At 35.8% G+C, this 24265-nt stretch overlaps 1 protein-coding gene across 1 annotated transcript in view; it reads left to right on the plus strand.

The window, feature by feature from the left end:
• The first annotated feature begins 2299 nt into the window (after positions 1 to 2299).
• Positions 2300 to 24265, plus strand: part of LOC145685844 (uncharacterized) — a 112393-nt gene continuing 90427 nt past the window's right edge. Inside the window, exons 1-2 of the mRNA XM_081758466.1 lie at positions 2300 to 2505; positions 22426 to 22568. Coding sequence (XP_081614592.1) covers positions 2454 to 2505; positions 22426 to 22568 — 195 coding nt within the window. The 5' untranslated portion in view covers positions 2300 to 2453. The remainder of the gene's footprint in view (positions 2506 to 22425; positions 22569 to 24265) is intronic.

Here is a 24265-nt window from a genome sequence, read left to right on the forward strand (position 1 = left end):
TTATTTCAAAAGGTGGTGATCTTACCTGTGACATCCCTAACAAATTAAAGAAATGTAATTCAAACTATGATTTTAAGCACCTAATAATCTATTAGTAAGCCATGATGAACTGACTTCGAATCTCAGCAGTGGCTTATGCGATGATTCGGAACATAAAAGCTGCAGGCATCTAGTAACATGAGAAACACAATGTGTTCCCACAATCCAGGCTTACATGCACATCTACCGTCGCGGGATGCACCTGTACCCTTTGAAATCAACGCAAAGAGGCCACCAGATTCATCCTGCCTTGACTTGGTTAGATAGACATCGTACTTTCTAGTTCACCTAACTTAGGTTGGTTTGAATTTTTGGACTGTCGCTTCTATGACGTAACTCCACAACATAATCATATACCGATTAATCATTTCTAAAGTTAATCTGCACCGGTGAATTCAACTATCTCACAAAAAACAAATTTATAACGCATTAGTAGTCTATTTCACGAAACAAGAAGTCACAATTCGCGAATTCTTGTATGGATATATAAACTAGGATAGTGCCAAATTATGTGTAAAAACAATCAAGTGAGGTCTAGAATATTATCTTTCATTATATCCAACAGTAGCGGCTCGTAGTCTCTACAAGCACCGGTTGCAATGTTGCAATATCAAAGGTATGTAGGTACGCGCAAGTGTTCCCCTCCCCCAGCATTCTTGAGTCTTATCCAAGAAATATTCAGGAAATATGAAGAGGAAAGTCTTTTAACCTCTATTTGTATATTATTGATTAAATTATTTCTCTAATATTAATTTAATATATAAGCTATTTCCTTTTTTTTTCAAACAACCACTATCAATGTACGTTTATACACTATTTATATACAAAACCTCTACACTCATGTTATTGAACACAAGATAAATCGAATATATAGTATGTGCTGTAAGCCATGAATGATGACGTTAATCCGAAAAGAAGAAAAAAAAAGCAAGAAAATTGCATGCACGCAGTTAAACAAAATTATTTAATTATATAAACTATGCATTATTTTAGAGTGGAAAGTCTTTCTTCGATCTTTCGGGCTTCAAATTTTTCTATGACTTTATTGAATTTTTCTATGACTTCATTGACTAATCTGAAATGCTGCTCGCCAAGTTTCTCGGAATAGAAAGCACCGCTACCGCAAATATTTTCCGCTTTATTTTCTTTAGGGTCCAGAAACATCTCTCTCCTCCGACAATATACATTTTGTTAGCATTTCTTTGTATAAATATACGGAACAAAAAGTCCATTTTCAGGAACCACGTATTTTTTTTGTCTGTAAAGAAGCATGAAATCTAAGATGTTTTCCTTTGAAAATGAAAAAAAAAATAGTTTAACATTCCAGCAAATTAGGCTAAAGAAGACAGATGAGTATTGAAAGTGAATGATTTATGCTCTCCGCCGGAAATCGAACACAGAATCATGTGCACGATAGACACAGAGGTAGGAATTAGACCAGTAGTAAGACATTTTCTTCTTGGAGACTCGATTGACCCCCCCCCCCCCTTAGAATAGGATTTTTTTTTTAATAAATCTTATCTCAAGAATTTTCACCTTTGGATTATAAATGTTAAATAAAATCTATTGACTTCGAACGACCGACCCCCAAACTTTCAGCCTGGATCCGTCCCTGCTACCACCACTTATATTTGTTCTTTGCGAGTTTATGTTTTGTGAATAACTTCTTTCTTCCACGCGTCTGTATCTTCCTCACCCTATCAATTGAGTCAAGCGCTGCTAAGCGGAGGAATTCGTAACTATTACAGAAGCTGACCAGTTGCGGAAAAAATGCAACCGTAAGGGACCAATACGGGAAGATACGAGCGTTGCAAGAATAAATCCACTTCTCCATGTTAAGAGATAGGAGCTCGCTGCCATATGCTCAATGTTACTGCTTCCAGTGGCAACGTTCGCTGCCACTGGAAAGGTAAATCTCTCTCTTTCTTTCCGTTTTTTAATTGACTTTTTTCAGAAATGCATCAATACTGTTTTGCGCTCAAGAGCAAAGGTTTATTTTTTACTGATACACTACTTTAACGCTTAAAAATATTTTTAGTATTAAAAAAAATATCCGGTTGCACAACTATGCAACATATAGTACCAGCCGCCACTGATATCCAATCATTTTCATCAAATTTTTGACTGAAATATTATAATACGTAACAATTACTTATACAAAAACTCATTGATTTAGGAGATAGAGACATAGTTATCACACTGAAGATATACAAGAAATAAGAGAGAAGAAAAAGAAACAAGATTTAACAATTATATGCATTTTTGCACTTTAAGAGTCCTGATATTCATCTAACAGAGATTATTTTTGCGTAATTTATTCTGAATAGAGTTTATTGAGAAATCTGAAAATCTAGGCAACTTTATATACTTGCTTTATCTTCTATTTCAATAAATAAAATAAAATAAATGAAAAGATGAAGATAGAAACTAAATTGTTTATATTTGTATGGCTAGCAGGGATCCTAGGTGAGTAAAATTCTATGATTTCTACTTTAGTACTTTCCAGAATGTTTTGATGAATTAGAAAAATGTATATTGGGTAAAGAAATTAAGATTATGTATGTAGGTGTAGTTTTGGCGCACCACTAGAAATAATTGTTGATAAATTATAATTCGTTCACTAATTTACTTCTTGTCTCCTAAAAGATTTGCGCTGGGCGACATGAAAGTATCTCACTTGCCATAGATAAAATTCAAGGTGGCAGCTGAGAAAATTGTTGAAAAGTTACAATTCTTTTTCGATTTGCGTATAAATACGGTTTTCAGATATACGACATAAGAACTACAGTACAAATGCACAAACCAACCTGTGCTGGGTGACCACTAAAAAGCACGAATACTATCTAACCGAGCCAGCGTAGGGTGAAGCTGGTGATCCTGCGAGGTAACGCGGGGGTGCGTCCGAAGGAAAGAGGTGCGTCAGCGAGGACAGTGAAAAAGGAGTGGATTTTGGCAAATATGCGAGTTTCAATACTACTTGTCATGGCCTAACACCAGTAACGTACCATTTGTAAACATAAAATACAGCTTCTGTACACTGTGCAGAAATACACCGCCTGCGGAAAATAACTTCTAATAGAGTAATCTTTCATATGCACTCACTTATTTTATCCACCGTAAAGCACTTGTAATGATTTTACACTAGTAACCATACACTTGTAAATCTGAAACGCAGTGTATTACTTTATTTAAAATTTTGTCGCCTGCAGAAATATGTTCCCTATGAATATATCTTTTCATACAAAGTATTCAATTTCACCTGTAAATCTTCCAAAATGTGGTGCGCCAAAACTAAACCAGCACCACATTATGAATGTATACTGGACGTTTGACAATTATATGATGAAATAAATAAGCTAACTCTGGTGTGGCTATCCTCACATAATGGATAATCCGTTATCTTTAAGTTATACGCACTATCAGTACCTCATCACGTAAGGTAAGGAACATTACATGATGACCAACAATGTACCATACTACTCCCTTCGGCATTTATTCTCAAATTGGTCGTCCGCCTGGTTTTCGACAAAAAGCGTACGAAAATTCAAAACTCATAAATTTTTAAGACTGCTTTAAAAGGGTGTACTAGAGTAGAGTAAAGTAGTGGTAAGCAGGGTAAGGTATGGTCGGGTTAGCTAAAGGTTAGGGAAGTTTGGACCTATTTTGTTTAAAAAAATAGAGTGTAATTTCTCGTCTCTCCGTAAGGATACCAACTGGAGTGTCTGTGTACACATGCAGCCATATTCAGAAAACAGATGCCTGTTACTTTCTCACAATCCAACCATCCGGTAACCTTGTGCGAAATAGTTCTCTCAGTTTGATAAGTGGTTCCATATTTATAACTGTTAATAGAGAATAAACGTAAGTTCCTCTCTCCTTATATATCAAGCACACAAAATAGCAAATTATCCCATTTTTCCCGGTAAATTTTCAAAATTTTGCTACAAACGGACGAACAACGAAACTTGTCCCCTCCCTTGCACTACCTAACAAGAAAAAAAAAAGACAGAGAGAGAGAGAATACATATAACATTAGGGTACGGATTCTCCTTGCGGGCTGAAATTGGCATTAAAGTACGAAAACATCTTCGTTAACTGCATACCAACCATACCAAACGTTCTTGTATGGACGCACCACTGGGACGATGCCGTGGCCTGAATCGGTTTAGATGCAAAACCAGTATGCAGTCTCTTCTCAAACAAGTTGAGCCAATGGCAATCGTAAAATCGTTTGCGTCACTAAAATCCCGGCGTTGTTAAAGAATATATAAGCGAATTTTAGAGTGAAATGTATAGAGTTTACGTTTCACAGAAGGAATTCGGACCTATCCTAATCTAACCGTGCCTTTCCCTATTCGATCGTAACCTACTTGTATGTTACTCTACATATATTCGCTACTCTACCCTAACGTAATCTTCATTAGTATATTCTACGCTATTATATATGAATCTAACTCTATGATATCCTACCCTACTTAACTCTATTCCACTGGTCTCTATCGTACTCTACGTTAACATAGCTATAGCTTACTTTCTTATTTTTTTTAAAAAATTTACTCTAACCCTACCCCTTCGGTACTCTTTTCTACGCAAACCTAACCGTGCCAAACTCTACTTTACTCTGCCTGCTTCTACACTATGTTTCCTGATTTAAACTACTCAATGTTACGCTACTGTTTCCCCTTACTGTACTCTGCTCCTATATTCTCTTCCACAGTGCTTTAACTTTCATTATTCTACGTCATTTTAATCCGATATCCCGAAACCGAATCTGAAATCGAGAAACTGCAAGAGAATATTTTTTTCCATCTTCGTTAGATCTCAAGGACCACCTCCTGAAACTTGCTACGACCTTTTCTTTATAGCTTGTATATACATGGTGATCCACTTAATATGACATCTTTTTGTAACTTCTAAATTAAGTGACAGAAATAACTGTAAATTTTATACCAAGCAAATATCAGAAAACGGAATAGTTTGACATTCTCGACAATATCACCAGATTAAACAAAATTTCATTTTTTCAAGAAGCTTTACGGCAAGTTATTACAAATTTCAAACCTTCATGTAAAACGAAACATTAAAATATTACACGTTTCATTCATTGTTCCCAACTAAACATGCAACAGACAAGGGCGCCCAGGTTGTTGTTTCCAAATGGGCAAGTGTAAATTACGTTTCAAATATGGTTTCAAATTTTGCTGTAACTAATGTAAAAAATGTATATAGGGTTACTAACAATTCTATAGGGTTTTCGAAATTCTGAAGTACAATATCCTCTAGGGGGCGAGCGCCCCACCTTGCCCCACTGATGGGCGCCCTTGGCTACAGAATCACAAATATCCAAATTTAGAAGGGTTCTATAACAGTAATACAGCAACTGAAAGAAACGAGGCGGTGCATATCGAAAGTAACTTTGTGTCAGATATATGACAATGATGAGATGCATTTCGGATAAGGAGGATTGAAGTTACAAGAAATTGAAGAATATTTTAATGCCGGCTTTGTTTCGGAAAAATGCTTTGTTATGCATCGTATCTATGGAGTTGCATGGTTTCCAACAGACAAGTAATCATAATGTCTTTCACAGAAATTTGACTTCTTCTAACATTCCAAAGATGTTATAAATATTGGCTGTTTGGAACACTGCTTAAAATAACGAATTTGTAAGGAATTTTAAAAATGACTGTTACTTTCCTTTGCATCAACGCATAAAATTACAGCGATAGTATTTTTAGGTGTATTTACAATACTTTTAAGCAACGTTGCCAAATTTGCCGATATTTTTGTTTAGACCTACCATATCTCATAAACGGTTTAGTATATTAAATTGATGTAAACAATAATATGATTACTTTCTCAATAGAAAACCATGTAACTAGTTATATATGATGCTTGTCCTAGCACTTTTTTCGAAATAGGGCCTCAAGTTTGCATAAGAAAAGTAAATTTTCAACTTCTTGTGACTTTGTTCCTATTTGTCTGAAATGCATCATATCATGGTCGTAGAGTGCGACATTAAGTTACATTAGATACTGTATATACCGCCTCATTCGTCTCAGTTTCTTTGTTACTGTTATAGAGCCCGTATAAATTTTGATATTTAGCATCCTTAGTTGGCAACACTGATTAAAAACTGTTAACTTTAATGTTTCGTTTTATATGTAGCTTTTATTACACCGCAAAAACGGAATTTCTCTCTAATTACCCTCCTCCTATAAACCCGAGCTCCCTAAGGATAGAACCATACACAGAAATGAAATCTTTGTTTCTCCTATAGGAGAAGAGACGAAGCTAGTGATTAAGATAGTGACAGTGTGGTGGAGAGAACTTATAAATAAAACCCAGCTAAAGACTAAAGACATGAACGTTGCACAAAAGAAGAGTGAGACATGAAATGACATATGGAAAATTAGTGAACTATTGCCGTATATGATAGACACAACATACACAAGATAGTGAGAACTATTGCAGTGAATATCCGGTGGCATGAAGTCAAACCCTTGCCCCCCATTGTAATTAACTTGCTGGAAACATAAAGTGATGCGGACAGCAAGTACAGGTGACGAAGAATACGTGCAGTTTTACTATACGGATGCACTCAGAAATTCATTAAAAAAAAACATACTTCTTTCTCTTTGGTGTCACTTTCTGTAGCTTCAGCAATCATTTTCGAGGTGTGCTCTTGCATTCTCCGGTGCAGGTTCACTTTAACAGGTCTTCTACAAGAAACAACCTGTACTAGGGGGACACAAATCACTAATATCACAACGAAAAGTAGTAGTACTAGTAGTAGTAGTACAAAGAGTAGAAGTAGGAGTAGTAGGAGCAGTGATTTATCTACACCCCCTAACAGAAAATATTTTAAATGATCTTACCTGTAGGCAGAACGGGAATTCCGTTCTGCCTAATATTTGGAGACAGGGAATTCTATGCGAGGAGTAAATTTTTATGGAAATACAGCAGCAAAAAGCTTGACTCCTACCGTGTTTGTATCCAGATCGGAACTCGTGTAAAAAAAAAAAATGGCTGTAGTAACGAGCTCGGGAACCAAATCCAAGCTGTCAAAATGCAAGGAAAATTGTGAGGAGGACAAAATCCAAAGGACAAAATCACAGGACTATATAATGGATATGCACACCCTATATGATTATCTTTTCCCTTCAATTGTCATATATGCTAAAATGTTATCTGCATGTTTCAACTGAAATAAGTGTTTCTTTTTTTTTAAATGCTGATAACTCGTAAAATGCGTAAATCTGTTAAATAGAAGGACGCATATCTTTTTGCTACAACGAAGCCAAATATAACATTAATTGACAAAAAAATACCTTCTTCTTTTATGCCCTTACTAAGGATATTTATGGTGACTTTTTTATTTTTGAATTGGGGGCTATAGCCCCATGTAAGTCACTGGCACGGGCAAAGAGCATTAGAATGTTAATTATGTGACAGTTGTGAAAAATCTGACGCTCACTGACATTTCCGAAACAGAATTTTGAATTTTATGAAGATCCTCGTCTAATGCTTCGCCCCCTGTGCCCCCTAAGGCGGTGCGTTACCAAATTAACATTCCACATTTGAAAAATGCATATTCTATTGCTACAATCACGCCAAAATTTCACGTTAATTGACAAAAGAGACCTTCTTCTTGTATGTCCCTACTATGGATATTTATGGCGAGTTTTTTTTTTTATTTTTGAAAGTGGGCTATAACCCCATTATCAGTCACTCTTAAATGTAAGGAGCATTGGAGCATTCATTCTGTGACATTCGTGATTAATCTGACGCTTACTGGCATTCCGAAAATAAATTTTAGGATTTTAGTAACACATTACCCAGTACCTTTTTACGCCTCTTGCCCCCAAAAGGGAGAAAACTGCTTCCAAAATTTAACATTGAATCTCCCGTAAGGAAAATGAACTTTCGTGTTTACGCCCTTAAAAGGGGGGGCATACAGCAATTTCCTCTTATTGCCTTTAGAAATTCGAAAAATTCAGATACTGCTCAATATATATTAAACACGTGCGGTAATAGAGAACACAGAATCAGAAAACTACATTTCATATCCTTGCTGTTTTTGAGTAATTTCTTTTTGTTTGTTCTCCCGAAACTTCACGGAAGTAACTCTGGCTCCTTTTCACAATACGAATGTACTTGGAAGTTCTATCTTAATATTTGACTCGATAATTTAAAAAACATTAAATTTTCTGCGTATTACTTGTGGTAAATTAAAATGGTCCAAAGTTTCCATAATAACAATGGAATTTCAATGTTAGGAGACGTAATTTAATTCACAAAGTTCAGTTTAGATGTAAGAAACTAATTGGTACATTTACTTTTGCTAAATATACTATTTTGACCTTCGTATAGAGCTCTAACAATAGGCCCGTTTTCAAGAGCTCCGATTTGCTAAACAAAATTAAATTAAATAGACTTTGAACATTGGATAAATAAGAGATTTTAACTTAAAAATCACATTTAAGTATAAGGTACGTCTAAAGTCTATACTTACTTACCGAAAATTCTATTTCAGTAAAAATATTAACTAACCATGGGTTGTCCTAATGAGCACAAACGGGACCAAAATAATAGAACATCACCACTTCGAACGAAAGATGCAAACCATACGAAACACTTCACTATTATGTTGACATTTAAGTCGACTAAACAATTCGCAGGGAGCGGCTGTTCGGCACCAGTGTGTTTGGTACTGGTGAACACGCACTTCGCTCTCTTGACCCCTAAACGGCCAACGTGAGACCAATGAACTCACTACGTATAGTCTTTATTCGGCTGGAAATTATTTGTTGCTAAATAGATATCTCTTTATAGATGTGCAATCGGTAGGTAATGCAAAGTGTGAATACAATTCGGAATTGAAGAAATATACACTATTATACTTTTAGAAAATGTATTTGTTATTTCGTAACACAAAAGGCCAAGTTGAGTCCAATGGACTCGTTACTAATTTGTGTTATATATTTGAGTTCCCGGTGGTAAAAAAAATATATATATAATTTTTCTTAAAATATTAATTAAATGGCACGTTATTCTGAGTTGGTTCTTGTGGTGCAGGTAGTGGAACTGTTAGTGTATGTCAGTGTTAGTGGAAGTGCAGAAATGACAGCTTCTTCTTATACTGTGCGGTGTGATGAAATAACTTGCTAGTTGTTGAAGGATGAAGATGATTTTATTGTGTGCAGGGAATTTGAAGATAGCGGAAGTGATTGGGAAAGTGAAGCGTCAGAAGTTTCTGATATGATTAGTGATTCTGGGAATGAAGGTGTTGGGAATTAGTACAGAACTAATGAAAAGATTTTCCATGAGAAGGATGAAACCACCTGGTTTTCTGAACCTCCTGGACCACAGAAGACGAAATCTCAGGCCATCATTAGGAGAAAAGTCAATAAGGTTATCCTTTCTCCTAATAAAACAGTCGAAAATCCCTTAGACGCTCTCTTATTATTTATTCAAGACTATTGTTCAGTATACCAACGAAGAAGCGGTACTTGAACACAGAAGACGCAACATGCAGAATCAGTAGAAGGCGGCCGATGAGAGAGAATTGAAGTGTTTCCTTGGACTATTGCATATTGCTGGTCATCTCAAAGCCAAAGATCTGAACATAAAAGTGCTATGGGACAAAAATTTGACCACCAATATATCAGTAAAAACAGGTTCAAGTATTTGTGCATATTCATCCGATATAATGGCAAAACAACAAGAAGTGACAGAAGAATCAAAGATGAACTGTCGCTAATACTTGACGTTTGGGAAAGAATGAAACAATGTTTAAGAAAGCACCACGAGACAGGGGTAAATTTGACTGTTGACGAAACAGCTTGTTCCATTCCCAGGTAGGTGTCAATTTACGCAAAAAATGCCGTCCAAACCTGATAACTATGGGATGAAAATATGGTAGCTAGTAGATTCGAAACCATGCTACACTTTGTATGGTATATCTTATATTAGGAAAGAAAATAACACAACAACTAAAAACGTGGGACAAAATGTGACCTTGCACTTGGCGGAGCCTCATTTTCAGAGTAAAACAAATATCACATTAATAAATATTTCACACATTTTGATCTCGCCAACACACTGCTTCGCAATGGTCTTGCGCTAGTGGGAACAGTGATAAACAAAAAAGAGCTTCGTTCCACCTGAATTTTTGCCAAGCAAAAGGAACGAAAAGGAGTCACCAATATTTGGTTTCCAGAAAGATTTTTCATTTGTATTTTATGTCCCTAAGAGGAACAGATCTATAATTCTTCTCTCCAGCATGCACCATTCTAGAGACGTTTACGTAACAAAAGCAAGAAAACCAGACATAGTGTTAAATTATAATGAGACTAAAGGAGGTGTAGACATGTTGGACCAATTCATCCATGAATATTCACTCAAAAGAAAGACCAACAGACGGTCATTTGCTTTTTTCATGAATATACTTGATGTGTGTACTATTGCCGCCTATATTGTCTGGAGTATATTACATTCTGATCGGAAGACTTCCAGAAAAGACTTCATGACTGCAATCCCAGAAAGTCTCATCCAGCAACATATTGACAATAAAAGTGCTGTAGGTTTTCAGAAATCAATCCAGTCTGCTGTTGCTGAGTTGAAACATAGTGATGTAATGCATGTTAGCAAAGTAGTTGGAGAAATAAATAAAAAAGTGTTACTTCTGTGATGTTTGGAAAGAACGTATGGAAAGGGAAACTTGCCCGACTTGCCAAAATCATGTTTGTTCTGAAGTTTCTATTATGCAAATCAACAAACACGTGAAATGAAGTATGTCCTTTTGTAGTTTCAGAAGAGTACAAGATCTTTCTAAACCGGCAATCATATTACTTGTATTGTTTCTAAAAGCTTACAGCAGCTTGTGAAAGATGTTTCTTTATAATTGTGTAGTTTAAAAAAAATGTTTTCTTTTAACCCTTTCAGACCTGGTGGTCACATTTGTGTACATTAAAATTTAAGCTTAATATAATTACTCTGGAGGATTCTAAATGGCTGGGTTTTTATGTCAGAATTCTTTGAACTTTTCTAAATCACTTTCCACTATTTCTGTGGTGTTTTAATCTGTTGTGAGGAAGCAATGCACATTTCTTGTAGACTACTTGCAGGAGTTATCACAATGGACAAAGCTCACCCACGTAGGCTGTTTTATTCTTGGCGAAACAAGCTATTTGCAATAAATTCTCTTTTTGTTTTAGTGATGTATTTTGAGTTTCTAAACTATATAGGTCACAATGATGTGTTCGATTAATCCCATTTTTATTTTACATACGTATTTCAACCCTAACGCACGCAAAATGTTTCGTCCATAATTCTCTAAATATGACATCCGCAAACAAATTGACGGTTGTATTTCATTTGGTAAGTCATAAAGAATAATAATTCAAAATAACAATAACACCGGAGAGTAAACAAAAAATCAGGTCTGAAAGGGTTAAAATGTTCGATTAAACTATCTTGTTATTTGTTCCACCAAAATTTTACATCAGATGGCAACACTGATGCGATTGTACACACTATAGGAACACGTTTTTGTTATACTTACATGTTCTGTAAGAAACATTTAAAAATATTATACGAAATAACACTTTGCAACACAATGTAAGGTCTGATAATATGTTTCAACAGTGAGTCCATTGAATTCACATTGGTTGTTTACATCAGGAAAACAGTTTGGCCCTTTTACACGTTCCCATATCTCTAAATATATTAACATACATACACACCGTTTTAAAGCTAAAGAAGCGATCTACAACTTTTCTATGAAGTGTTTCTACAAATCATCGAATACACAAAAGTTAAAATATATATATAAAAAAAACAAAAAAAAACCGGAAAAATTCATATAAAAATGTAATATTTTACACATTTCTACGAATATCTCTTAAAGTATTAGACCTAGCGAAAATTGTTAGGAATGACTTTGTTTAGACGGTAGTTCAAGGAAGAAAACTGCAAAAAGAGTTTGAAGATCGGATTAATAATAGCGGAGATATGGGCGATAATCAAAAACCTTGCAAATTTGATGTTAAAGGGGGGTAGAGGGGAAAGTACCATCACCAATAGAGCTGTATCTGCACTGAATATCGTGGCTGTCAGGTGACCGAATTCCTAGATGAGGGTAGGATGTTCGTCCTAATGATGGGAGGTCTTGTAACTTTTCTAATGGATCTCGTACATACTTGGGCAATGACCTATCCCGACTAGTGTTTCTTCCCTTGGAAAGTGCTTTCAAATCTCTGCTGCAGCGATCATGTTCCAGTGATTACTGAAGGCCTGCATATTGATGATATATATTATCGCCTTTTACCAACTGGAAGCGTACTTAAAACCCAACATTCAGCGGCTATCTGAGTTTTATCCTCCTGATAATATTGGTGTTGTGCTGCATAGATCTGTTTGAACAGACTGTTATCAACGCTACCTATGGTGCCATTCCAGAACGCGAAGGTGAAGGTGACTTCCATGGTGGCCCATTACATGGGCAACATGAGGGAAGCGTCCCTCAAAATTTTGTGTAAGAGACGAAATGGGTGAAAGCTGGAAGTACTATATAAAAATGTGAAAAAAATAGGAACAAATGAACATTATAGGCCAAGGGGGTGATAACTCCTTTCCTGGGGAATTTTCACCACTATGTTAGTAACATTCCGTAGGGTTTCTAGTATCAAAAGATAATTGTTGCTCAACATATAAGTGCAACACCTGGGTCCTGGGATCCTTAATCCTTTAGCACCTGTGTATAGTTACAGACATCCATGGGATCTCTTTAAAACACCATAGAACAAACCTTCAAACAGTGGTTCAGGATGAGCAAAAACCTGGCCAAAACCTATAATTGTTTATAACAATGTGCAAAATGCTTCTAATATCCCAAATATGTAAAAATTATATATATATATATATATATATATATATATATATATATATATATATATATATATATATATATATATATATAGTACTAAGAATTAACGAACACGTTCATCGTTCGGTTGCACTAGACACTTATCTGCAGGAAAGAGTTAGTATGAAATGTTTTAAACACTGATAAAGTACTGCGTATTAGTATGCATTACATCAGTACACTCACACATACAAATCTGCACTACACTCACACATACGAGTCTTCATTATACTCACACACACAAATGAAAAACGAGAATTGATTTTGTCAACCATATTTGAACGTCAATCATCACTGCCACTGTCAATAAGGCTGAATGAAAATGGGATGCCTTCATTATTTTGGTCGCTGGACTCGGGCTCCTTTCCCTCTACGCTCCGACGTCATTAACAGCAGTCGTCCTTCGTGTGACAAACAGTGTCTGTTCATCCTGGTAGCCAGGTGCCTAATACGCGAAAGAAAGGGGTCAGAAGTAACAAGAAGGATATGCAGCATATAATGATTCGTAATAGTGCGAGAGAATTTGCGTAAGTGATCTTTCCAAAATGTTCGTAAGTCTTTACTCCGTCCTTCTTGTGCCTCTTCAGAAAGCTGGCCTATTGGTAAAATGGCATTCTGCATCACAGCCGATCCATGAGCAAGAATTTTATGGACACTGGCAGATATATAGAAAACCAACTTTGAAGATGAGCAGTTTTTCTGTCTCTAGCACATAACTGTCAAAAACGTTGGGATCAACATCAAGTCCAGAGTTGATTACAGATCACCGAAAAACTAGTAATCAGTTGTTCAGAATCCTCATTATTTGCGAAGATTGGTGTGAGTCCGCAAAACATCTCCTAGCGGTGCTTGTTCCACTACCTTCTGCTTTGGATCTATCACATTAAGGCCTATTTTTCTCTAAACTGCTTCCGAATTTCATGTTTTCGTGATTTCAATAGTTTCTTGTGCTTGTTTTGAATTTGTCATGCCTTGAAATCGAGTCTATATGCAATATTGGAGGAGGCATTCAAAAAATCATATGTATGTATGTAATACTGACAATCCAAAGCGAAATATGGATGCGTCTATGTCTTTCATAGAAACTCTCTAAGTCGTTCATTTCTTTGGGAGATGTTTTGCAAATATAACACTTTTGAGGAGATTTGTTGTTCATGAGTGCATAATACACTTTTCCATCTACCATAGTGAGAATCAGCTCGTGATGCACAGTGAATTGGGTTTCATTGATGTTCACAGTTGATGGGGTGAAGATCTTGAATCTGCTGGTCGATGCACTCGACTGCACGAATTGTCATATTTTACGTACCTTTGCAAAACCGAAATCTTATGGGGCAGTAGTATCTCGTGATGACGTTCGAGGATTCTGCTACATTACAATTTCCTCGCTTATAACTAGTCGACTTGCCACGTAAGCAGGTCTTCCTCAAAACATGTCATGTCTTGCTATGACCTGTACACTGTGACCTGTACTTCCATCACAACCCAAATTAGATATTAAGATCACGAAATTAGATTTCTCGCTGGGAACACAGCTGACCTTGTAATCATTAGCCATCAGGAGACGTTCAACTTTTTTGTACAATAAAGCCTGCAATTTAGTTTGATCACTGACATCTGAAACAGTAATTCTCTCATCTGACGGGTAATAAATTTTCTTTTGGTGACAACTTGGTTATGTCTGCTTTGTGTGTTTTGGCATCAAGACCTAGAAAGTTGTATTGGCTTCTGGTTAACCTAGCATCAAGAAACAATACAAGCGCCTCTCCTTTGGTGTACGGTTTGGGTAAAATGTTCTGATCCTTTTCGCTCATAAACGCTTGTCTCATCTTACGAACTCTAGTCCAAGTTGTTTCTGTCACCTCACGACGTACGTTTGCTGCATCGTGTTGTCTTGATGCTCGAAGGCTCGTTTTGGCAGCAAAAGCCAGTTCAGATGTACTTGCAGGTGTGCGTAAAACTTGCGCTTTTCTCCATTTAGTTCTGTCAATAGATTCTCTGAAATCCTTCGATGGACGACCGTCAGGATTTGGTCGACGTTTCTTCTGCCTCTGGGATTTAAATATAGTTCTCCATCAAGCCATTCTGTATGTTTCTTCAGAAAGTTGTCATGACTTCTGCCATTCTTATATAATTTTTGGTACACGTGGGTGCAAAACCTGAAAACAGTTCGTCGAATGTTTTCACTAAGGTGGGCTGAGTGATCACCAAGGTCCAATTGCGTCAAAACCCAGGCATGAACATGCTGTGTTTGCTCCCTTTGACAACGTCCTTTCATTTCTCTCATTTTCTCATAGAGCTGAATGCGTCTCAGCTTCATTATGAACTATAGATATCCTGTAAGTAGAAAGTAGGAATTATTAATTTCAGCGTCCTCTCACAACACACAGTCACAAAGGAACACGTATTTCACGAATTCGCACGTATTCGCACCTAATCTTCCTAAAAAATAATTCATCATGGATTATTCTTTCAGGCCATTTCAAGAACTCTGCTGGGGAACGATTGGCACTATACTAAATCTCTGTAGTTTTGTGGACCTTTTCCTAAAGCAAATTAGATTTTGTGACATTAACATATTTTGTTCGAGGAAACGTAGATATGGAAGATACTGCATAGCCATTTTGGACAGTTGCAGTGCTTGAGATCTATGTTGGTGCCATATACAACAAATATTTCTTGTAACCACATTTTCTCACATACCAGGCCATGAATTTGAATGACATATACTCTGTTTGGCAGCTATTTTACAGACGTGTTCACAATGGTTAACTTTCGCCCTTTCTAACTCACACATTACACGTTACTCGTGTTCATTGTTTGTATATAGTAAGCTATGGATATTTCGTAACCCGCACACTAAACCAGTGTCTTTCTGACGCAATTTTCAAACATTGGGTTTTTGGCTAGCTTTTTGCTTGTCCTGAAACACTTTGCGCCAGTGCAACGCTGAAACAAGTTATACCCCGATCGATTTGTAAGAGTGTGGGTTTTTACGGCAGTTTACGTTGTGAATGGGGCATTTCTGTGTACAAAGGTAAAAATAATTGAGGGATATTTAAGAAAATTTCCCTAAAAATGTCCTTCCTGAGATTATTTTATTTATTACGTGGCAACACTGCAAATTGGATGTATAATAAAGCGTATTTATGTATCCTATTTTGTGTTCAACTTAAACTCAAAAGTGCATTTTGATCCATCAAATAGCAGTAGAGGAAATATATTTTTTATTGTTTTTACAGCATACATAATAATCGATTTTAATGGAAATACGAGTATGACATTATTTGTCAATGTTCCGTCCCTCAGTACAACACTAGAACAAGTTATACCTCGATTGATCTGTAAGAGTGTAGGCTTTTAGTTTATGTAATGAACGGGGAAATTCTGTGTACAAAGGAAAAATAATTGAGGGATATTTAAGAAAATTTTGCTAAACAACTCCTTCTCGCGATTCTTTTAGTTATTACGTGGCAACACTACTAACTAAGTAATAATAAAATGTACTTATGTGTCCTATTTTATATTCAACATAAACTGAAAATTTCATCTTGATCTATCAAATAACAGCAAAGGAAAATATATTTTATAGTCTTCACAGAGTTCATAATAATCGATTTTCACGGAAGTACGAGTATGACTCTGTACGAATGTTCCGCTTTATTTCTTTTATCGAAAACAAGTGGTACAAATTATTCTAGGTGATTTTCTCAATTGTTATATTATGAAAAATTTCCAGTACTGAGAAATCATCCAAGAAAGTTTTAAGGTGTGTTTTGGTTCATGGTAAAATAAAAAATGTTTTAAAGTAATAACTTTACTGTTGTCCGGTTACATTATGTTCTTTTGAAAATACTTGTTCTGGTGTTCTACAATGAATACAACTTTCAAACGGGTCTCCTGATATGTGAACCTATCAAAACACTCTTCAAGTTATTCCAAAGTGTATGTATCCTTATTGTATATGCACACAGATAATCACACTTCAAATAGTATGTAATATGTATTTTTTTTAATTTTCCGTAACACTAAACAATCTTATAGTTTTTTGTTCCTGTCAGTCTGTAGGTTAATAATAGTAGCACATTCGCCCTGAAATCCACGTGTTCGCAGTTCTTCTGAAGAAGAATAACAAACAAAAAGAAGCCAGTCAGACAGATAACAATTGCAACAAGAAAAGGTATTGTTGTTGTGAAAAATCGCAAAATATGTGTAATACACTACGCATAAAAGAAAACTGGCATGAAGACAAGACATTTCATCGAAAAAGACTTCACTAAAAACATTCAGGTAAAAAGAACTGCTGCAAGAAAACGGTACTAAAAAATGCACCACTTGACATCAATTTTCATTCAAATTCGTACATAATACGACACAATCAAACACAGTCTATAGCTGAGACTTACAAAATTATCACGATTGCTAAGTTAGTCTGCTGAATCATGTTGGGCGGAAGATTGTACACTCTTTGTGGATATTTTACCATATTTAAAGCTTACTGCTGCACGACAGTATGTAGGAGACATAATAATTAATGAGGAGCAGTGTGTATTTTGCTAGAAACAGCTAAAATAAAGATCACGAAAAAAACGGAAAGGATGTTCCTTCGGATTCTTTGGTGACATGTGTCACTAGAATTGATGCACATGCCAGTGAAAATCAAAATTCAAACAAATGCTTAAATGGCACATGAAAAAGCTTTTATGGTGATTTGTACATATGTACAGCGCACATAATTAAGGAGGACAATGTAGAAATGTCAAATTATATCTTATGTATGTTCAAGAAGAAGACCCAGGAATGCATAATGTGTGGTTCCAAAAAGAAGTTGCTAAAGCATTCTGTTATTTTGCCAGGTCGTCGAGGTGAAGTGGTTTGTACAAGAAACAGACCTAAATAGAAATTCGTTGAAGAAGGAATCGTTGTAGGTATGTCACTAAGTGTTTCGGTTAACACAGCAGATTTATTGCTACTGCGAGCAGTTTTTAATCACCATTGATAAGCGTCAGTTCTTTCGTGGCTACCCAAGGCAATATTACTACATTCCAAGAGCTTATAGTTACGTCATCTACTTATTTAGTTTATATCTATACTTTTAGCTGCAAGTAATACAGGCCCAAGTCTTCGGAAAACCCGTGTCGCCAAATTTTTGGCGCAAGATATTTGTTCAACGGTTTCAAGTGTATTATGTTTGATGTCGAAACAGATGTTCCTAGGTATAACAGTCAGATATCTCACAAGCAGTATACAATTAATAACTCTGCTCAACCGCAAGGGCCACTCATCTTCATATTTACAAATAACTGAATTAGAAACAGTAATGCATAATTCTGTTATTGAAGGGGGTGGTAACTTCCAGCCATAACTCTTAAAAGATCCATCTGTGTTCTCTCCCTTTCGATGGGATAATTTCCGAGCATTTGCGTCCGTAACACTTACAGTTAAAAGGGTAAATATAAACTGCATGGGGAGATGAGGTAAATCTGATATCTTGGAATGTAGCATTCCCGACGTGGGCAGACACAAAGGAACTCACACTTCTCGATGGTGATTAAGAACAAGTCGCAGTAACAGTAAAGCTGATTCAATAACCATAAGACCTACTGACATAAATGCATGGAGTGCGCCTTAAACAAATTTATCTTTACATATGTTTATTCCATGAACAATTTCAGCTCGATAATCTGGTGCAAATTGTGGTACCTCATTTCGGCTACTATGATATACACTTCTTGAATCTGTAACAGTAGCGATTCATTTTCCTTTCGAATAGGTGCTCCTTCAATGCCACGTTCAGCAATTCTAGTGAAACAAGTCACTAAAATTTCCCATGAAACATTCATTCCCTTTTTCCGTGATCCCCATTTTAGATCTATTTCTGGCAAAATACGCACTACTCCACGTTAAACAGGATATCTGCCTCATTGTCATGCAGTAGTACGCTCCAAATGTTCTAAATTATATACTAAGAATGTACAATTTTCCGCCCAACATGATTCAACAGACTGACTAAACAACCATGGTAATTTCGTAAAACGTTGCTAGTCCCAGTGATAGACACTGTTTGATTGTATGGCATTCTGTAGAAATTTTAATGCAAATTGGCGTTAAGGGGTGCAGTCTTGTAGTGTCAATTCTTAGACCTGAAAGTTTTTATGGAAGTTTTTTTTTATGAACTTTCTCGTCTCCATGTCAGTTTTCTTTAGCCAGTCTTACGCGTAGTGTATTACACTGATTTTGCGACTTTTCACAACAGCAATACTTTTTCTTGTTAATTGGTGTCTGTGTGACTAGCTTCGTTTTGTTTGTCATTCTTCTTTAGAAGAACTGCGAACACGTGGATTTCAGGGCAAGTGTGAGTAGAATTGCGTGACCTGAGGATAACTTTTGGCCCCTGGGTCCCTGCCTCAGGACCCATGATCCCTGGCCCGGGATCAATGACCTAGGGGTACTTTGGACCACCCCCTCTAGATTTTGGCAGGGGTACATAGGACCACTCCTTTAAATTTTGGAAATTGCCAAATCTAAAAATTTGGTATGGTAGCCTAGGACAATAGTATGTACCTCTATCATTATTGGGTATTTATGTCGTTCCCTTTCATGGGTAAAAAACTGCCAAAAATTCCATTTTCGGGGGTTTTTGACTTAATTTATCCCCTTTGATGAGGTATTATTACCCTATATGGTTATATGGGCGTATAAAGGGGTCCATTACCTTTCATAAGACATGGGTATATTAATGCACCCCTTGAAAAATTTGGGAGGGGTACCTTGGTTCATCCCTTAAATTTTGGAAATTGACCAATTTAAACATTTGGTATTATAGTACTGGACCCTAACATGTATTATGATAAATTTGGGTGGTCCACCTCGTTCCCTTCTAGGGGTACAAAATTGCCAAAATATAAACGTAAGCAATACGTTATACCACGTGCTTGGTTTTTGGTCGATTTTATCCCCTTTGATGAGGTGTTATTATCCTATATAGTTATATGGTCATGTATAGGGGTCCATTCCCTTTCATAAGATATGGGGTCCATTCCCTTTCATAAGACCCCTATACACAACCATATAACCATATAAGGTAATAGGACCTCACCCAAGGAAATAAATTGGGCCAGAAAAACAAACACGAGGTACAACGTATTGCTTACGTTTATATTTTGGCAATTTTGTACCCCTAGAACGGAACGAGGTGGACCACCCAAATTTATCATAATACATGTTAGGATCCAGTACTATAATATCAAATGTTTAAATTGGTCAATTTCCAAAATTTAAGGGGTGGGCCAAAGTACCCCTCCCAAATTTTTCAAGGGGTGCATTAACATACCCATGTCTTATAAAAGGTAATGGACCCCTGTATACGCCCATATAACCATATAGGGTAATAATACCTCATCAAAGGGGATAAATTAGGTCAAAAACCCCCGAAATTTGAATTTTTGGCAATTTTTTACCCATAAAAGAGAACGACATAAACACCCAATACTGATAGAGGTACATACTATTGTCCTAGGCTACCATACCAAATTTTTAGATTTGGCAATTTCCAAAATTTAAAGGGGTGGTCCTATGTACCCCTGCCAAAATTTAGAGGGTGGGTCATGGTACCCCTGCCAAAATCTAGAGGGGGTGGTCCAAAGTACCCCTAGGTCATTGACCCCGGGCCAGGGACCATGACTCCTGAGGCAGGGACCCAGGGACAAAAAGTTATCCTCAGGTCACGTAATTACTACTGTGCTACTATTATCAACTTACAGACTGAGAAGGAGACAAAGAATATAACATATTGTTTAATATTACGACAACTAAAAAACTACATTACATACTATATTAAGTGCGTTTATCTGTGTGCATATACAATAAGAATACATGAACTTTGCAATAACATCGACAAGTTTTTTTTTTTTTTTTTTTTTTTTTTTTGTCTCACATCCCAGGAGACAAGTTTGGAAGCTGCATTCATTGTAGAACACCATAACTACAAATAGTTTCAAAAGGACATATTGTATCTACTTAATTGCAAAATCATTGCTTTGAAATATTTCCTATGAAATCTAACTTTTCGTCATACGAACAAACTATAAAACTGTTCTAAGGAATTTCTCGGTGCTAAGAATTTGTCATATTATAACGAATGAGAAAATCACCTAGAATAATTTGTATGTAACATGTACTGTTTGCACATACCAATTTCGGGGTTGATTGCGTCTCGGAAGTAAAAAAGAAACACTTCTGACCACCTGGAAGTCTCAACTTTGATCACCATATTGAGTAAGCATAATATATAGTAGAATAATAAAAACACGTTTAACTATATTGATTCAGCTGAAGAGGCAATTAGAAAAATACCAAATTCAAAGGAATTTTGAAGTAACTTTGCTGAAAGTCGTTGTCCTAACTTTCTTTAACGATCTAACAGCGCTATAACAAAATCGTCCTTCGTGGACATAAGCTTGCGAAACTTAGTATTAGATAAAGAAAAATAAGTTGCGTGTTTGTTATATTAAGTTAGTATATGCTTTAATTTAACATGAATTATTTTGCGAGCCCTCACGACGGCAGGAATTCCTTCGATTCGTGAACCGTCAGGCTGCTGTCGTTCCGATGGTAAACGGCCTGATGGCATGACATTAATACCTTGGAAGAGAGGCAAATCTCTAGTATGGGATTTTACATGTTCGGACACATTCGCCCATTCAAGCCTGCCGTTGACCGTTGTGAATGCTGGAGAAGTTGCTAGACGTAGAGAGACAGAAAAGGAAAGGAAATACAATAATCTCCTCGATAAATTTATATTTGCTCCAATAGCTATCGAGACCAGTGGAGCATGGGGCTCTAGAAGCCTTGATTTTATCAGAGAGGTAGGCAGACGCATATCTATCGTTTCTGGAGATGTTCGTTCAGCATCCTTCTTATTCCAACGTATATCCATTGCGGTCCAACGTGGCAACGTTTCGTCAGTTCTTGGTACGTTGCCACCTGGAAAGGAACTGGAGGAGGTGTTTCTTCTCTAGTGGAACAGAAACAAGCGAACAATAGAATAATAAAAATAATATATCAACTGTTCAGGGAAATTTTACATATATATATTATATTGTTATCCATTGTTTCTAAATACTACATACTATACGCTATATCTCCGAAACTTATTTACATATTTTTACAATCATATATTGCTGTAAATTACTGTTTGATGCAAATGTATAAATTTTTATTTTTTGCTCTTTTATGATATTGTTCGAAGATAGGGCATTTGTCAATCGATGTATCACATTGAGATGAAGAAAATGACATGCGTGAAGGATTTATATATATATATAATATTAAAAAATATTTTTGCTCTTAAAGAAAATTGAAAGCATTGTTGAAATTGTTATATTATTCTCATTTAACAGCCTATTTACATTATTATTGTAATAAAATACATAACATGAATTATTTTCTTTTTGTAGGAAATCCCGTGCTGACTGAAACTAATTTTAAAAACAAATCTAGAAAAGTTAAAATTCGTAACTCCCCTGAACTTCCATATTATACTATAGGTGAGCGGTATTATGCCGAATGTTCAGGCCACGGACGAACTAACGCAGCATTTGTAAGTAAAAAGCTCCTGCTTTAGAATTTTATGTGTATAGAAATCAAGTGTTTCTATAGTTAAACAGATGAAAGTTTTGAGTACAGTTGTTAATGGTAATAATTAATATTAAAAGATTTAATATGTTCTGATTTGAGAATAGAACAGAAATATATTTCTCCATATTGGTCCTCTTCCCGGAAACGACAACAACAATTTGGGTCTCAGTACCGAAACCTAAATAAAGGTTCTGAATTAGGATATGTTCTGGGAATAGGACTCAAACACATTTAGACATATTAATTCTGTTCCCCGAACCGAAAATCAAAGTATTTTAGGTTCTAGTACCAGAACGAAAAGAGAAGGTTTCATTCGGTGCTGTTAGAACAAAACCAAATACATTTTTACATATTAGTTCTGATCATGGAACCAGAAACCAAATTAAATGAATTATGTTTTGGTACGGTTTCGTTTAATTCTTTGTGAAACTATGAGTGGAAAATGCCAGGTACTGCAATAATACGCTTTCAATATTCTTTGAATAATAAAACTAAATTTTCGGAATGCGTTTCCAGTTGGTCAGTTTGGACAGTTAATGAATATTCAGGAAGTACTCGGCAAATGTGGAAAACTAGCATCCAAAAAATATTCGGGGAATGTTCGTCTGTGGACGACTAAATGTCAGTGGATTTGGATATTAACAACGAAACATGTCAATGTGTCGCAGATTTATGGAACTAGAACTGTTTATCTCCTTGTCGGTTTCTACAATAATTACTTCAAAGTTAAAATGAGATGCCACATTATAAATTTATATTATAGAAATGCTATCTTGATTCCATGTCAAAAGGGGCGCGTCAACAGTTGTTAGCAACAGGAAAATTGATCCTGAGAAAATTAAAGAGTTCCAGTATGCACTGAATCTATCACATTTAAGTGATCGCCGTATCTCTCAGTCATCCCAACCCTCAAGTTATCTTTCTCCTTTTCTCTTGTCCTCTCACAAATAACTCACCGACTTCCACATTGAAAAGTATGTACATTCAAAATTTAATTCATATGATAGTTGTGTCCTTGACCATGGCCTCAACTGATCATAAAATATATATTTAATTACCTCACTAGTTGAACCATATAGGTAGTTTACAAGTAGGTTTATTAATACTGGTTCGGAGCATCCTCACTTTGAAGTATTTCATATGCAAAAATTATATCTACACATTTTACAAAAATATCGCAAAAGAAATTATTAAAGAGTTAACGAAGAATTAAGTCTCGTACATCTGAGAACGTACATTTTAGCGCTGAATCAAGAGGTTAATGTGGGCTACACCCATTTTAACGTTTTATTTCAAAAAATACATACACGCACACGGTAAAAATACAGGGCTATTTTTCTGATGTATTAAATTGAATGATTTCGAGATTTTTGGACCAATTTGTCTCTATACGAAGCTTTATATGTTATTACTTATGATTTTTCTATAAAATATATGGAAAATTTTTACTTTATTTTTGGGGATTAAATTTATAAGCTTTTGTAGACATTTTGTTTATTTCCATCTAATAATATTTTGTCTTTCAAATATTTTTCATTGTTTTTTAATTTATTTTCCTTGCAAATCCCCATAAGGCATAATTAATAATATCCATTATACCCACTTTCTTATTACGAAAATTGTAATTACCATCTTTTATCAAATTTCTCTCCATCAATA

Source organism: Thermobia domestica, chromosome 5, assembly GCF_964235325.1.
Source record: "Thermobia domestica chromosome 5, izTheDome1.hap1.1, whole genome shotgun sequence".
NCBI lineage: Eukaryota > Metazoa > Arthropoda > Insecta > Zygentoma > Lepismatidae > Thermobia > Thermobia domestica.